The sequence below is a fragment of the Erpetoichthys calabaricus genome, chromosome 7 (assembly GCF_900747795.2).
Source record: "Erpetoichthys calabaricus chromosome 7, fErpCal1.3, whole genome shotgun sequence".
Lineage (NCBI taxonomy): Eukaryota > Metazoa > Chordata > Cladistia > Polypteriformes > Polypteridae > Erpetoichthys > Erpetoichthys calabaricus.
The window spans coordinates 69659307-69677844 of record NC_041400.2 but is presented as its reverse complement, the minus strand read 5'-3'; the positions used below and the strand labels follow the sequence as shown (position 1 = coordinate 69677844).

General features: G+C 39.8%; 1 protein-coding gene across 1 annotated transcript in view; it reads right to left on the bottom strand.

The window, feature by feature from the left end:
• Nucleotides 1-8374: 8374 nt before the first annotated feature.
• ankrd34bb (ankyrin repeat domain 34Bb) overlaps nucleotides 8375-18538 on the bottom strand; it is a 49368-nt gene continuing 39204 nt past the window's right edge. The window contains 2 exon segments of the mRNA XM_028805962.2: nucleotides 8375-9590; nucleotides 9592-10813. Of these exon segments, the coding sequence (XP_028661795.2) occupies nucleotides 9192-9590; nucleotides 9592-10767 (1575 nt within the window). The 5' untranslated portion in view covers nucleotides 10768-10813 and the 3' untranslated portion in view covers nucleotides 8375-9191.

Sequence of the window (18538 nt, the reverse complement as noted above, 5' to 3'; positions counted from 1 at the left end):
CTTTTCAACGCGCTGCTCTTTCTTCTTCACTTAGTCATTGACGTGTCATCTAGAATGTATAAAATTATAGTCCTGATAAAATGTATAAGGGCCGAGAGCGCAGGAAGTGTGTCTGGCAAAAGCATTCACACAACTGAGAGGTTCACTTTGGTCTTGTTTGAAAATGGTTGTAAGTAGGGTGTGACTTGAAATAATCTAATGACAAAAGTCACCGTCTTGCGGGACTTGCTTACAAAGGTTGTAAGTATGACGTGACTTGAAAGAATCTCGTGTTAAAAGTCTGTCTCGTGGGACTTCATTCCAAAAAGTCTCTTCAAAAAGTTACGTCTCATCCCAAGATTTTTTTATTATAATAGAGATTTTTTATTTTATTTTAGCATAGTGATTGTAAACCTGAAAGTCACAGAAAACAATGTTCATGAAACATTTGGAAAAATCTTTAAAAATGCGTGTAAGTCATTATTTTCACAATAAATGTTATCGGTGTCCATAGGTTTTAATTATGAAGCTTCAGCAAACATCATACTGTATTTTCTGATTTGAATAGACACAACAATACAACAAACATCACCAAATAACACTGTACAACAATGTTTTTGCTTCTTGAACACTGTTGGGTGTTTCTTATAGATTTTTCGGTGCTAATCTCGAATATCACACCAAAATTTACCCATTACGTACCGTTTCAGTTTTGTCATGATTATTACTTATATTTTTTTTTTGCAACTTCTTTGCAACTTTTTGCACCATTTGTTTATTTGTTTATTTACTTGTTGTGTTATACACATATGTCGGCACTGAAGGAGCTGCTTTTAATCTCATTGTACATGTGTATAGTGACAATAAAAGGCATTCTAATTCTAATTCTAATTCTATTTGTATCCAAACATTTTCGCTCCCGTAAGTGACTTATCAACAATGGTTTGTGCAGCCTGGGCATGTCCAGGTATGGAATCAGGCCAGGTTGGAAGCTGTTCTGTGGAAGTTGACATCCTTGGCATGCTTGGGCAGGTCTGAACAAGCTTGACAATGTCTCAGCATGCTATAAAGGTTGCTTGCATACACCAATCCTGCTCATTTGGTTAATATAGATAGTCAGTGTGTATGTATAGTATCAGTATAGTAAAGTATAGTATCTGTAGCAATATAACAGTAAGTAAGCTTGATGCTATAGACATTTTGTTGTCGGGCGATATGTCTCGTCAATGTCATAACAGCCGCGATACATTCTGCTATATCTGTGGCAAATATACACTTACGCCTCAGAGACATTGGATGACGGATCTTGTGAAGAAAGCTTATCATCTGTATTTTGGCTGCAAAATTGGTGATCAAGACAAGGAATGGGTGCCTCACATTTGCTGTGGGACATGTGTTGTTAGTCTGAGAGCCTGGCTCAGAGGCACTCGAAAGATGATGCCGTTTGCTGTTCCGATGATATGGCGAGAACAGATAGACCATGTGACTGACTGTTACTTCTGTTTGACTAATGTGTCTGGTTTCTCTGCCAAAAACAAGAAGTCAATTGAATATCCTAATCTGCCTTCAGCAATGAGACCCGTGCCACATGACGACAGTCTTCCAATTCCAAAACCACCAGAGGATTGGACCTTAGACGAACCAGATGAAGAAACTGCAATGCAGGGTACTGACAGTGACATTGACCTGGATTTTGAACCGTGCTCATCAGGCGATCCACATCTGATAACATGGTCCAAATTGAACGATTTGGTCAGAGATTTGGGTCTGTCAAAAGCAAAAGCCGAGCTGCTGGGTTTGAGACTGCAGAAATGGTGTTTGCTGTCACCAGGTATGGAAATCTCTGTGTTTCGAAGCCAACATCATGATATAACCAAATTTTTTGCACAACTCGACAGTTTCTGTTTCTGTTGTGACAGTGAAGGATTGTTCTCGGCCTTGGGTTGTGATCATAACCTGGAAGAGTGGCGTCTCTTCATTGATTCATCAATGTTAAGCCTGAAAGCTGTTCTGCTACACAATGGCAACATTTATCCTTCAGTACCTGTTGGCTATGCAGCACACATGAAAGAAACGTATGAGAATATGGAACTGTTGCTGAAGCACATCCAGTATAGCAGGTACAACTGGAATATCTGTGGAGATCTTAAAGTCATTGCTCTGTTACTAGGACTGCAGCTCAGCTATGTAAAGTACTGTTGTTTCATCTGTGAATGGGACAGCCGTGCCAAAGAGTCGCACTATTCTCCACAGAACTGGCCACTCCATACAAAGTTAGTTCCAGAACAGAAAAATGTGGCACATGAATCGCTTGTTGACCCGGCAAAGATATTTTTGCCTCCTCTTCACATAAAACTGGGACTCATGAAGAATTTTGTGAAAGCACTGAACAAGGAAGTCAAAGGTTTTTGTTATTTAAGACAGATATTCCCAAGAATAACTGACGCCAAGATCAAAGAGTGCATTTTTTTTGGTCCCCAGATCAGACATGTTATGAGTGACAAGCAGTTTGAAGATCTGTTAGTTGGGCCGGAAAAAATTGCCTGGAAAGCCTTCAAAGACGTTATTGACAATTTTCTGGGCAATTACAGAGCCCCAAACTACATTCAGCTGGTAGACAACTTTCTCAAAGCATACAAGACAATGAAGTGCAACATGTCACTCAAGATTCATTTCCTCCACTCACACTTGGACTTCTTCCCCGCAAATCTCAGTGCTGTCAGTGACGAACAGTGAAAGGTTTCACCAGGACATTGCTACGATGGAGAAACGATACCAGGGCAACTGGAATCTGTCAATGTTTGCTGACTATTGTTGGACACTGCAACGTGATGCACCAGACATTGAATACAAAAGAAAATCAGGAGCAAAACACTTTTAATTCTGTTGAATTTAATAGCTTATCTATACTAATAAAAGGCAAAGCCCTCACTGACTCACTGACTGACTGACTCACTCATCACTAATTCTCCAACTTCCCGTGTAGGTAGAAGGCTGAAATTTGGCAGGCTCATTCCTTACAGCTTACTTACAAAAGTTAGGCAGGTTTCATTTCGAAATTCTACGTGTAATGGTCATAACTGGAACCTGTTTTTGTCCATATACTCTAATGGAGGAGGCGGAGTCACGTATCACGTCATCACGTATTATGCCTCCTACGTAATCACGTGAAGTGAAAACAAGGAAGAGATTTACAGCACGAGTCAAACGCGGGAACGAAGGTAAATGACATTAATTGTTGAGTGTCTTTTAATACTGTGTAATTGTTGAGTGTCTTTTAATACTTTGTAAGCATACATATTAACAGATGTGCAATTAAACGTGTGCATTTACGGGGTGATTTCTCAGGCTTAAAGCTCGAAGTGATCACTCGAGTGAAGGCAGCTTCACAAAAAAAACAGATCCTTAACAAACTGTTATTGGTATATTTTACCTTAATTTTAAAAGGTTTTCTTTTCTTCTTAATAAAAATTTAAAAGCAGAACTTCGCCGGTGCGAACCACGGGGATTTGAGCGACTGACGCATACAGACATATTCATGAGTGCAGGTACTTTGGAAAGAAAGCAACGTGTAAACCTAAAGTTTAAATTAAGTTCATAGACCTACAAAAGGTTGCCATTGATTTGAGGCAAGATTGCTTTTCTCCTGTACAACTATACGTTGCATTCTCAAGAGTGTGCTTGCACAGCTTGGTCATATTACAACCGGAGTGCTGAACTGACAACGTGATATACAAACAGAACAATCGTAAAAACAGGATTAAATAAAAAGGCTGCTTCCGTTGGCAAAGCAACGAAAAAGGAAGACCTTATATGACGTTTGTTTATAAAACAGCGGAGAGGCTGTGTGAAGTCAGCTTCACAAAAAAACAGATCCTTAACAAATTGTTATTGGTAGATTTTCACTCAATTTAAAAAGGTTTTCTTCTTAATAAAAATTTAAAAGCAGTACTTCGCCGCTGCAAAGCACGGGGATGTATATACAGTAATCCCTCGCTATATCGCGCTTCGCCTTTCGCGGCTTCACTCCATCGCAGATTTTATATGTAAGCATATTTAAATATATATCGCGGATTTTTCGCTGCTTCGCGGGTTTCTGCGGACAATGGGTCTTTTAATTTCTGGTACATGCTTCCTCAGTTGGTTTGCCCAGTTGATTTCATACAAGGGACGCTATTGGCAGATGGCTGAGAAGCTGCCCAGCTTACATTTCTCTTTCTCTTGCGCTGACTTTCTCTGATCCTGACGTAGGGGGATTGAGCAGGGGGGCTGTTCGCACACCTAGACGATACGGACGCTAGTCTAAAAATGCTGAAAGATTATCTTCACGTTGCTATCTTTTGTGCAGCTGCTTCCTGAAACGACATGCTGCACCGTGCTTCGCATACTTAAAAGCTCGAAGGGCACGTATTGATTTTTGCTTGCTTGTTTTTCTCTGTCTCTCTCTCTCTTTCTGTTCTCTTGACGGAGGGGGTGTGAGCTGCCGCCTTCAACAGCTTTGTGCCGCGGTGCTTCGCATACTTAAAAGCCAAACAGCCCTATTGATTTTCCTCTGCCTTTATGACAGTCTCTGCTCCTGACTCCTTTGAAGAGGAAGATATGTTTGCATTCTTTTAATTGTGAGACGGAACTGTCATCTCTGTCTTGTCATGGAGCACAGTTTAAACTTTTGAAAAAGAGACAAATGTTTGTTTGCAGTGTTTGAATAACGTTCCTGTCTCTCTACAACCTCCTGTGTTTCTGCGCAAATCTGTGACCCAAGCATGACAATATAAAAATAACCATATAAATATATGGTTTCTACTTCGCGGATTTTCTTATTTCGCGGGTGGCTCTGGAACGCAACCCCCGCGATGGAGGAGGGATTACTGTATATAGATAGATAGATAGATAGATAGATAGATAGATAGATAGATAGATAGATAGATAGATAGATAGATAGATAGATAGATATACAGTGATCCCTCGCTATATCGCGCTTCGCCTTTCGCGGCTTCACTCCATCGCGGATTTTATATGTAAGCATATTTAAATATATATCACGGATTTTTTGCTGGTTCGCGGATTTCTGCGGACAATGGGTCTTTTAATTTCTGGTACATGCTTCCTCAGTTGGTTTGCCCAGTTGATTTCATACAAGGGACGCTATTGGCAGATGGCTGAGAAGCTAGATTGCTTACTTTTCTCTCTCTCTTGCGCTGACTATCTGTAATCCTGACGTATGGGGATTGAGCAGGGGGGCTGTTCGCACACCTAGACGATACGGACGCTCGTCTAAAAATGCTGAAAGATTATCTTCATGTTGCTATCTTTTGTGCAGCTGCTTCCTGAAACGACATGCTGCACAGTGCTTCACATACTTAAAAGCTCGAAGGGCACGTATTGATTTTTGACTGAAAAACAAACTCTCTCTCTCTCTCTCTCTCTCTCTCTCTCTCTCTCTCTCTCTCTCTCTCTCTCGCTCTCTTTGTCTGCTCCTGACGGAGGGGGTGTGAGCTGCTGCCTTCAACAGCTTTGTGCCGCGGTGCTTCGCATACTTAAAAGCCAAACAGCCCTATTGATTTGTTTGCTAGAGATTGTTTTCTCTATCTATGTGACATTCTGTGCTCCTGACACGCACTCCTTTGAAGAGGAAGATATGTTTGCATTCTTTTAATTGTGAGACAGAACTGTCATCTCTGTCTTGTCATGGAGCACAGTTTAAACTTTTGAAAAAGAGACAAATGTTTGTTTGCAGTGTTTGAATAACGTTCTTGTCTCTCTACAACCTCCTGTGTTTCTGCGCAAATCTGTGACCCAAGCATGACAATATAAAAATAACCATATAAACATATGGTTTCTACTTCGCGGATTTTCTTATTTCGCGGGTGGCTCTGGAACGCAACCCCCGCGATGGAGGAGGGATTACTGTATATAGATAGATAGATAGATAGATATACAGTGATCCCTCGCTATATCGCGCTTCGCCTTTCGCGGCTTCACTCCATCGCGGATTTTATATGTAAGCATATTTAAATATATATCGCGGATTTTTTGCTGGTTCGCGGATTTCTGCGGACAATGAGTCTTTTAATTTCTGGTACATGCTTCCTCAGTTGGTTTGCCCAGTTGATTTCATACAAGGGACGCTATTGGCAGATGGCTGAGAAGCTAGATTGCTTACTTTTCTCTCTCTCTTGCGCTATCTGTGATCCTGACGTATGGGGATTGAGATATATATATATATATATATATATGATAGATAGATAGATATGTATGTATGTATGTGTGTATATGTATGTGTATATATATGTTGATATATGTATATATATGTGGATGTGTATATGTATATATATGTAGATATGTATATATAAGTATATATGTTTATGTATATATATATGTTTACATAACCTCTTTAACACACTACTTCTCCGCTGCGAAGCGCGGTTATTTTGCTAGTGTGAAACATAAACGTGACTAAATATGTTATTGTCAGTAAACATATAAATGTCTATTGCTCAGAGTTCCTACGTGATGTAGTAAAACCAAAACTATATTTGTGCATACCCAGCAGGTACCTGTCACAATCGCCAAAAACATTTCAGGAAGCAAGACTTTTCAAAAAAATTGTTGTTCAGTGTAATCAGACACCTCCCACAAACAAAAGTGGTTTCATTGAAGATACACTTGTACAAAAATAGGGTAGTAATAGGAAAAGGGAAGAGAATCACTAATTTAGTTAATATAAGCCAAAACATATTGTTACACAGGAATTTAAATAAACACAGGAATTGGCCTCTGATTAAGCATATAGTTGAAACAAAGCAGACACAGAAGATCACTGGCCCAAATTATTGGTATGGAGTGGAATTAAACTAATAATTTGTGATTCCTCAAGTATAAAAAGCTCAATACTGGTATCCTTTGAAACTCCCTTTGGTGTTAGACCTTTTATATTACTAGGCAGCAAAAATTATTAGATGTTTTAGAAATTCTATAAATGTTCATGAATGCACTGAATATGTTGTTCAGAATGTTAACGTGATCTTAATTGCAATGGAAAGTGTATAGGGAAATCATTTTAAAAGACTTGATGACCTTTAGATTGTCAGCAGTCCCCTAGCTAAATTAATTTCATGGATTAAGTAAACGAGTCTTCCCTTTTGCAAATGACTGTTTGTCCGGTGTGCATACTGTATGCATAACGTTGCCAGGTGCCTGTGCTTTCTTCTGCTCCCTCCAGCTGCTGTGACGGGAGCGTTTTGCGTCATTCACCATTTCTTCTTTATTCTGTAATGACCAGAAATAAGTGTGCACTCTGCAGCCAATCCACCTTCTGGAAGATTATATGTTCATTCACATATACTGAAACTGTATTTATATATACATTTATACACACCCACACACACACATATATATATATATATATATATATATATATATATATATATATATATATGTGTGTGTGTGTGTATATGCACATATACACATTCTCAAACCTGCTTAATTCAAGCCATAATCTACTGGAAAAGAATGTTCTAAAAACTATATCAAGATCTTTAAATATTGTGGCCTGCAAGTTTAGTTTCTAAAGTACTTGTCCTTCTTTAATTAAACACAGTTGATTTGACTCACTTCACCAGCTGTGAACTGCCACTATGTGCCCCATATAAATTGACACTTTCCAAACAATATGACCTTAAAACTCATAATAAATAAATGTTCAGAAGGGCCTTATAGTAACTTTAACTTATAACATTTTAGCAAAAAATTTGTAACTGAAGATCCATCCATCAATACATTTTCTAAGCCTATTTGTTTCATTCTGGAAGTATGGTGTGCAAGGAAGGAATCAAATATCGACTAGAGGCCAGTCCATCACACATGTACATTTTGGTCCAATTTGGAGTCACCTTATTCTAGTGTCGTTAAGAGAGAAGTTTAAATAAAAAATCAAATGTTAAACATTGTCATGACAAGTAGCCTTTTTCACAGTGTTACCTAAACACTAAGTTGTTGAGTTAGTCAATCAGATGACGTAGATCACATTAAAGCAGAAGTTGTTTATCTTCAGACATTTTGTCATTTATTTATTTTCAATACTGTTCAAGCACAAACAACTTCAGCACAACACTTAATAACACACGGATGGTGCTGGATAGTTTTCTTTCGAAAAAATGAACTAACAAAACTGCAGCAGTAATGCTATATAATATATCTTCAGTGACAGTCAGATAGCCACATTGTTGGATGGTGCAGCTTCCATTTTTATTGTACTTTATTTTTGAGAGTTAAGACTTTAATTTTTAAGCATACTTTATAGCTCTGTTCATGTGGTCCTCAGTGACAGAAATGTAGATGCAAAAATTACAAAACCAGTATCTTTGTTCTACTTTATAAAGTTAAACTTTCACTTAAAAGTGTTTTACTTACTTAGTATTATAGCACTACTGTATGTCACAATTGCAATTTTACTTACAATCAAAATGTTTCTTGTTACTAGCTATAAGTAAATATAATTGCTAAACAAGTTAGAAACTAAATTAAAAGTTAAAATACGAAGACATCTGAGGCAGTGGAATTAGCTTCTTAGGTGGTAAAGGTGCAGGTTGATGAGATCGGACAGAGAAATTTTCCAAAACAAGACAAAAAAGCTATTCAGTTCTGAATCTCCCAAGTGTCAAGTTGGTGAAGTTTGTAGACCTGGTAGAATCCAACTTATATGTGTAAATGCAGCAGTGTTTTCCATCCTCACATGATTAGAGTCCAGGTAAGATAAAATCTGCAGGCCAGTCATATCTTGACATAATGTGCCTTCAGTCTGGTACAACTTTATGATGAGATCAAGCACTGTGGTGGAAAAGACTGGCAGCAATATAGTGCAGACCCAGGTGACAAAACATTTTATCTGGTTGTAATGTGTCACTGATGCCCATTGAAAGAATTTCACTTTAACTTATTTTATTATTCCTTTCGATCAAAAATGTTTTCCACTCTGTAAAAGTAATTTTCTAAAGTCGAAGGACTTAATCTAACAATAACAAAAAGTGATTTATTTACTAACCGTACATTGAAGACGATACGGAAATTTTAGTGACTACCTCATGGTGTTAAGCAACTTTATTCTATTCAGAATTTGCAACTGTTTGTTGGAGTAACCATTGCAGACTGCAAAGTAGCAAATTACTCAAGTTTTTTTTTTTTTTTTATTTGAGGATAAGGGTCTTCCCACACTAATGGCCAAATATTTCCTCAAAATTAACAAGCTGCTTGATCTGTTCTGTCTGCATCGAGTGTCTACGCATTAGGATTTTCTTTACTTTGAGATCTTTTGGGAAGCTGGGAGCAGATGGAACTAAATGCTTAGAGGAGCAGTTGTTGATGCTGCTGTGCTTGATGTTGTTTATACCAATGTCTGGAATAGGTGGGTGGGATTTTAGAGGTGGTAAGTAGCCTGGTCGAGTGTGAGAAATGGGATCCAAAATTAAAGCCCCCGAACCCCTCCGTTCCATCAGCCCTTGAGGCCTCCTGCTTACTGATGTGACTGATGTGCTCTCCAAAGACTCTCTGGAAGCAGAAAGGAGAGAAGAATATGTGGAGAGCATTTTTTTTTTTCTCTAAATGCCCTTTAATATCATCATTTGCAGTATAAAGGGGTAGCTGGGAGTCGGAACTGTAATGATCTACCCCAACGTTCTGCCGATGTACAATATTTCTTAAACTTGTCGTTCCCAGAATGTGAATAGAATTGGAGTCTTGATCAACTGGGATGGTACCACTATTTTGGTTAATGTCAGTATGTGACAAATGTGAGTAGATTTCATCATATGACATTTTTCTGAATGTTCCACTGCCTGGGTTTTGGTCTAAAGTTTTCAACAAGTTACAAGTGTCCTTTACATCAATGCTCTGGTGCCGAGTGACCGGTTGCTTTTGTAATGTTAAGCCACCTACATCATGAGAGAGCTCATCCTCAGAGCTAATGTCTTGAGGGTCTTCACTCAAGGGAGCAGCTTTATTTGCTTGCAGGAGCGACTGAGGGACTTTCAGCCAAGGCTCAGAGTGAAGGCGTTGAAGATGGAGGATTCTTGCCACCCCTTGAGAGAGTTTTGGCTTCCTGGTAGGAGAACCAGGTTGAGAAGAACCTTTTCCACTACAGTGGGGTCCCTGTTCTTTGAAACTGAACATGCAATTCTCTTGGTTAGCAGAAGCCATTGAGGAAGAAGTAGTTTTCAACTCAATCTCGGAAGGGGACATGCAGGGTAGAAGAGAGTGCCTGTCCTCCATGTCTGGAAGTGGGGGTACATTCAAGTACTGCTTGGTCATCTGTTTTCCTGATGGTGACTTGTCCTTGGTGATGATGATGACTTCCTTTCCTCTTGCTTTGCAGGCATCCAGTAAAACTCTAAGTGTTTCTTTGTCATCAGAGTTCACCGCATAGACAAGAGCAGAGCAATGTGAATGATCTTCCAAACTGGGATCAGCTCCACTCTTCAAAAGCAAAGAAACCACAGCAACACCAGCCCTTTCTAGGCATGCATGCATCAGTGCAGTCTTACCAGACTTGTCTTGAATGTTAGGGTCAGCATTATTTTCTAGGAGGTACTTTATCATTTTCACCTTGCTGACACTTTGCTGGTCCACATGCTTTGTCTTGCAGGCAATCATCAAAGGTGTCTCACCTCTCTCATTGCTCTCATTAATGTAAGCACCTCCTTCCAGCAGAAGCCTAGTAAGACGTAGTCTGCTCAGATAAACAGCTTTCAGCAAGGAATTCCCATCTGTTCTTACCTCCAAGGCCTCCTCCATTGTAACAGGTATCTTAATTTGATGCCATCAGTACTACAAAAAACACCTACAACGAGAAAATAATAGTCAGTCAGTCAGTCATTGTCCAACCTGCTATATCCTAACACAGTGTCACAGGGATCTGCTGGAGCCAATCCCAGCCAGCACAGGGCGCAAGGCAGGAACAAATCCTGGGCAGGGCGCCAGCCCACTGCAGGAAAATAATAGTTTTACTCAAAATACTACGAACTGTAACATACCTTCAAATATGATCAGAATGTTCAGAATTAAAACTTCTTTTTAACTTCACATGACGTAGGCAGCAATGAAATTTAAGCAGTGTTCAACATGACATTGTAGTCTGTGTATTCAATACAATTCTTTCACATAATAATATTTATCAAAAGTAGAAATATATTGTATGTTGCACTGCTTCTTTTGCATTGTTATATATCATACATTATACACTCTTGCTTTTAGCTTTCACTAAGATATATCATTCTATAAGAAAAGTACTTCTTGAGCTCTGCAGGAGAAATACTAAGAAAGTTCTTTATTTCCAGAGACTTCTAGTATAAGTGGGAGGAGTTCCTATTAAATCACCAATTGGTGTACTCTACCAAAATAATATTATGTTAAAGGTGTGAAAAGGGTACCATATCCTGGCACTAGAAAACCTTGCAAATGCTGAACCCCGGACACACAAGAGCACAACTGCTGACCTGCCCATCCCTGGGATGGTTGAACTTCATCTCTTCCTAATATTATACCTTTGAAATTTCTGCATAATATGAGAGATTGCGTCAACGACTTGGAGTGCTGAGAGCTCCTCAGCTAATACAGAAAAGGAAAAAAGAGAGACAGAGAGAGCATTCTAACTGCTGCAGCTGAATTCATCCCATAAAATTAAAATGAAATGAATGTATTTAAGTAAAATATAACATTACTGTTTGTGTCATGCTTTGGTTTTTGTGATCATTATGGTTACTTTTTCACAGTTGTGGCTTTAAGGAGGATATTCCGCACTGCATTTGCCAAAAGTGAACCTGGTCTGTTTGTGGAGGAAATCACTCTCCGCTAATCACACATACAAGTTTTAACCCATTTAATCCATTTCAGGGTTGCAACGGCCCAAAGCCTATCCCAATACTATCATACCAAGTACAAGGTAAGGAGCAAACTCTAACACTCAGTCCAGTTTCAAGTGACCTGCATATTAAAAAGTTCAGTAGAACATGCTTGAGGTCCTACGGAAGAAGTGTATTTTTTAAATGGCACAGACTGTCAATGCCTTTTGTTTAGGAGTTGGAAACACAACAGACTGGGCTACGAGTAGAGGCGATACATAGAATTGGCTATATACCTCAAGTCACGTCATAAGGACTGAACCAAAATCAAAGTATATTCTTAAAAATTAAAGTGCCAGAGTAGTGCTTGAGAGTGTGCCATTGGGGAACCTTTTTTGGTTTCCTCTGCATGAAGGTTCAAGAAAGAGCCTTTATTTATTTAGACCTGTAACCAGCTCTAAATAACCATAACAAGATTATAGCAAATTTGTGAAATACTAATGGGTCATGATTTTAAAAGGACTCTGGCTACCTACATGCAGTAATGAAGGCTAAGTCCAAGTTTTCTTAATCAGTTAGTGTCATGCAGCCTACCATACATTAAACATTTCATGTATTTTCTACATTTTAGGAAGTTTTTCAAAGCACAAAGAATTAACTTCATATGCAAAGAACCCTTCCCAGAGTGAAGTGGTACTCTGTCAAGCAAAGCTTCAACATGGAACCACACAACCCTGTAAACTACTATAAAGTGCCACTAAAGAATCATCATTTTTAAGAGTAAAAGAATAAAAAAGCAAACACATTTTCTTTTCCTACAATGCTTCTTCTTTTGATTGTTTCTAGATTGGTTGTCTCTAAACAACAAGAAATAAAAATTACATCACAACAAAGTGTAGTCAGAAATGAAATTCTAATGTGTTCGTGGCCATGATGTTATTGAAACGATCAAATTAACCCACCACATGTTCTTGACAAATAACTTTGGAGATGTCAGAAGAAAACCCAGACCCCAGCAGGAAAAATCACACAGACATGGGGATCGTGTACAAACTCCACACACATAACAATGGTATGGGAGATCTGAAGCCAGGATGCTACATCTTTGAAGGAGTAGCATTAACCGCTACACCATTCCACTATTTAAACTGAAATACACAGTAGCCTAGAAAACATGTACTTTCTGTAATCCTGAGCCATGAAAATCAGATGTTTGCTGATAGATCATATTGAACTGCATGCTTCATGTTTTTATATACTTGATTGTGTACATGTCTAAGTCTTTTATTATTGTTGAAAAAAAATGGATTGGAATATTTTAGATTAAAAAGAGATCCGACCACACTAGGTATACTTTATTCTTTTGTCAATATGAATATGAAATCAAACTGTATTTACATTAAAAAAGCATTGACACATCTGCTGAATTTCTTTTTATTTGTTTAAACAAATATTCCATGCTTTCTTTCCAAACAATACTGTGTCATTGCTGTTTTAATGTTAAAATACAGCTGTAGTATTTCACTGTGCCTTTATGGGCTTTCAAGGATTTATTTTTATAACTTATTTTTATACCATTTCTTATTCCCAACACGCATTCACAATACGTGTCCACAAGCAGTGTATTGATGATGTTAGCAGAAGTTCAACAATAAAAAATATGGCAATGACACCATGTAGTGTTATGCCACGGTTGTTAGGTTTCCTTTCAGGTTTTTGATCTCCTTTTTGAACTTCATCTTTGAGCTTTGATTTGTCCTACTACTTTGTTCACTCATGTATCTTGATTCTTATCTCTCATTATCTCCTAGTCCTTTTCTTTCACTGACAATAATCCTTGGAGACTGTTTCATAACAAGGGCATAGTAACTCTTTAAATCTGAAATCATGAAGGGGGACCAGGGATAGCTGTAACTATTTCTCCAATTTGGAACAAGGTTCAGATCACATAATTCATTCTGCACATGCTCAGTTTAGTCCTGATTTCACATGTGAGGAAGGCATACCCAGTAGCAGTCACACACAGATTTATAATTAAAAAAAGGATTTTGAGGTAAAAAAGTAATTTTAACATCATTCAAACTTGAATCATCTTATTATACATGTCTGTAAATAACTTTTATGCAAATTGCAAGTGCTAATATTGTTGCTGTTAGCTGCAAGGTAGATTTATTTATGGCTACAGAATTTTGGGATAGCTGTAACAAAGTTTGTAACTCAGGTGAAATTTTATGGAATTGTGATATTAACATTCCCCCAGCATTACAGTCACAACCTTCAACCCCTCCACAGAAACATAGAAGGTCCACTCAATAAGATGGTGAACATGGCATGCAATCCCAGGATGTAAATGAATCTGGGAAAGACTATGACCATTTATGATAGTCCATAGATTGTGAAAATAGCACTTCCAGCTGCAGCTTCAGTAAGGAATAGACGGGGTGAATTCCAGTGCAATGGAATTTGGTCTTATAATCCAGACATATTTGACAAACTAGAGTTTGATCCTTCAAATGTGAAGGATCATATAATCCAGCTGTCCACCAGGCCAGTTATCCAGCTGATCCCTAGACCACTGCTAAAGCTGACAAAAAATCAGTCACATCTTTAGCCCATTTGAGGTACAACCCATATCAAAAGCTGGACCATAAAAAAACCTTGAGACGGGAAGGTAGAAAAAATAACCAGCAATAATTACTAATACTCAGGGAGAGAAAAAACAGAAAATGAGAAAGAATGAGCCACATCACACAGAATTCTCAGACAATGAATAAAAAATTTGTGTTGTTTGTATGGAACATTTGCATAACTCAAAGCTCATGGAAAATTGGGTGAAGTGCATAGTCTGTCGAAGTTGGGCCCATGAAGCCTGTTCACAAGGAGGAGCACAATACATCTGTCACCACTGTAATCACACACACAACCATCCAATTAACTTTATTTGTTATTGACACTTGTTTTGCACATTTCATGGTGATGTTGTAATTGTCATTACTATTGTTTATTAAGTTGTGTAATCAAATGTCTGTCACTACTATGACTACAAGAGATTGATGTACTACACACATGCTAATATTCAGCTGCTAAAATTAATGCACAGTTGTACATTTTGTTTAGTTTTACTTGGGGGCTTCACTTGCCAACCCCTTTCCTCTCCTGCCAGCGGCCGCCTCTCCGAAACCCCGCTTAGACGATGGCACAATGGGAAACAAAAACATTTTTTTTTAATTCCACTTTGCTCGAGCAGCTGCTGGCGTGCTGCTACTGCCCTCATGCGTGATCTGCATTTTGCTCGCCTACCCTAACTCCCCACTCTCCCCGCCACCGGTAGGCGCCGTTGTGAAGAGGGTGGCTGAGACGCGGCCGCTTCTCCAAAACCCCTCTTAAACAGTGATACATTGGGAAACAAGTAACATGTGTCTTTCTCACCTCCTCTTTGCTCAAGAAGCTGTTGGCTTGCTACTGCTGCATGCTGCATGCCACGTGATCTGCATTTTGTTCAGAGCTTCGAACATTTAAAATCCTGTACGGCACCTGAATATTCGATCTCTTTTTGCAGTTCCGTTATTTCCCTGAGTAATATTTTCAGATTGTTTGCGCTAATGCGATCTTTACTCTCATTTTTGGAGACTTTCGGATTTTCCTACTTCCATTATCTCTAACCTGCTCTGCATGTGTATCACGGGACTTGCATCTGAAGGTTGTAAGTATGACGTGACTCTGTCTCTCTTCAAAAGATCATGTCTCGTCCCCGGGGAAAATTCTCATCTCTTCGCAAGTTTTTTTTTTTTTTTTAATAATAGAGAGATATATATCTCTATATCTGTGCTGCGTGATCTGCATGTCACACTGCGCTTTGATCATTTACAAGCATGTACAGCAGCTGTCCTCCTTGTCTCGTGGGACGTTAAATGTCTCCGAGACAATCACATCTCGACCCAAGATTTTTTTATATAATAGAGAGATGAGATTTGAAAGAAAGACAAAAAGATATGGAAGAAGATGATCCGCTGTGGCAACCCCTAACGGGAGCAGCCGAAAGAAAAAGAAGAGAGATGAGATTTGATGTTAATTGCGATTAACATACATTGCACGCAAACACACTAATTAACTAACTAATTAACTAACACTGGACAAAACATTACCTGCCTTCTCCCAGTATGTGGACTGTAACACCCGGGTAAATAAGACTATTGATTTACTGTATGCAAATGTTAAAGACACCGCTGCCTGCGCTTGGGAAAGCAGATCATAACCTGGTTCTGCTTCAGCCTCACTACAAACCAAAAGTGAGGGTCCACCTGCAACCACACGATCATTCAGGAAGTGGACCCCGGAGGCTGAGAATGCTCTGAGAGAATGTTTTGGAACTACAGACTGGGATATCCTGCAGGGATCACATAGTGAGAACATTGAGGAAGTTGTTGACTGCACTACTGACTACATCAACTTCTGTATGGACATTGTAGTTCCAGTAAGAACTGTACGCTGCTATGCTAACAACAAGCCATGGATTACAAGATGACGTCAAGGGCCTTTTGAACCAGAAGAAAAGGGCTTTTAAAGACGGTGATCAGCATGAGCTCAAGTGCGTGCAGAAGGAACTCCGAGTCCAGCTCAGGGCAGCGAAGGAGCAGTACAGGAGAAAGCTGGAGCAGAAGTTGCAGAATAACAGCATGAAGGAAGTGTGGGATGGGATGAAGATCATCACTGGCTGCAGCTCGAAGCGGGGTACCACCATCGAGAGAGACGTGAAGAGAGCAAACCAAATGAACAACTTCTTTAACAGGTTTGACCACCCTAACCCACTCCCACCTCGGAGTACTGCACCCTCCACACATCCTTCTGCTGATACCAGCATAGGAGAGACATCCCCACCCATAATTACAACAGCGCAAGTGAGCAGAGAGCTGAGGAGACTTCATGCCAGCAAAGCAGCGGGTCCAGATGGAGTATCGCCACGACTGCAGAAGGTCTGTGCATCGGAGCTGGGGGGTCCTCTACAGCGCATCTTCAACCTGAGCCTGGAACAGGGGAGAGTCCCGAGGCTTTGAAAAACATCTTGCATCACCCCAGTCCCAAAGATATCACGTCCTAGTGAGCTGAATGACTTCCTGCCTGTTGCTCTGACATCACATGTGATGAAGACCATGGAGAGGCTGCTGCTTCACCACCTGAGGCCACAGGTTCAACACGCCCTCGACCCTCTGCAGTTTGCATATCAGAAGAAGGTGGGAATGGAGGATGCCATCATCTATATGCTACATCGATCCCTCTCTCACTTGGACAGAGGCAGTGGTGCTGTAAGAATTATGTTTCTAGACTTCTCTAGCGCCTTCAACACAATCCAACCTCTGCTCCTTAGGGACAAGCTGACAGACATGGGAGTAGATTCATACATGGTGGCATGGATCGTGGACTATCTTAAAGACAGACCTCAGTATGTGCGTCTTGGGAACTGCACGTCTGACATTGTGGTCAGCAACACAGGAGCGCCACAAGGGACTGTACTTTCTTCGATCCTGTTCAGCCTATATACATCGGACTTCCAACACAACTCGGAGTCCTGCCACATGCAAAAGTTCGCTGATGACACTGCTATCGTGGGCTGAATCAGGAGTGGGCAGGAGGAGGAGTATAGGGACCTAATCAATGACTTTGTTAAATGGTGCGACTCAAACCACCTACACCTGAACACCAGCAAAACCAAGGAGCTGCTGGTGGATTTTAGGAGGCCCAGAACCCTCATGGACCCCGTGATCATCAGAGGTGACTGTGTGCAGATGGTGCAGACCTATAAATACCTGGGAGTGCAGCTGGATGATAAATTAGACTGGACTGCCAATACTGATGCTCTGTGTAAGAAAGGACAGAGCCGGTTATACTTCCTTAGAAGGCTGGCGTCCTTCAACATCTGCAATAAGATGCTGCAGATGTTCTATCAGACGGTTGTGGAGAGCGCCTTCTTCTACGCGGTGGTGTGCTGGGGAGGCAGCATTAAGAAGAAAGACGCCTCACACCTGGACAAACTGGTGAGGAAGGCAGGCTCTATTGTTGTTGCATGGAGCTAGACAGTTTAACATCTGTGGCAGAGCGACGGGCGCTCAGCAGGCTCCTATCAATTATTGAAAATCCACTGCATCCACTAAACAGTGTCATCTCTAGACAGAGGAGCAGCTTCAGCGACAGACTGCTGTCACTGTCCTCCTCCACTGACAGACTGAGGAGATCGTTCCTCCCCCAAACTATGCGACTTTTCAATTCCACCCGGGGGGGGGTAAACATTAACATTATATAAAGTTATTGTCTGTTTTTACCTGCATTATTATCAATCTTTAATTTAATATTGTTTTTTGTATCAGTAAGGTGCTGCTGGAGTATGTGAATTTCCCCTTGGGATTAATAAAGTATCTATCTATCTATCTAATTTTGTTGAAAGAAAATAGCATAAAGGTGTTGATATACTTTATAGTGTTACATTTAACCCTGGGCTATGTTACAACTATCCCTGACTATGGGGTGAATTGTAACATTTTACTCCATATGTTTGAGGCTAAACCATTCATTGTCTATTTGTGATACACAGATAAAAACTATGCCATTTAATACAAGATACACGCAGGTAGTTTGTCTAACATGTTGAAGGCACTGGCTTAAAAGAGTGGTATAAACAGGAACTGGAAAAAAGTTGCACCTATTCCCTGTCTGTGCTACTAAATTATAAA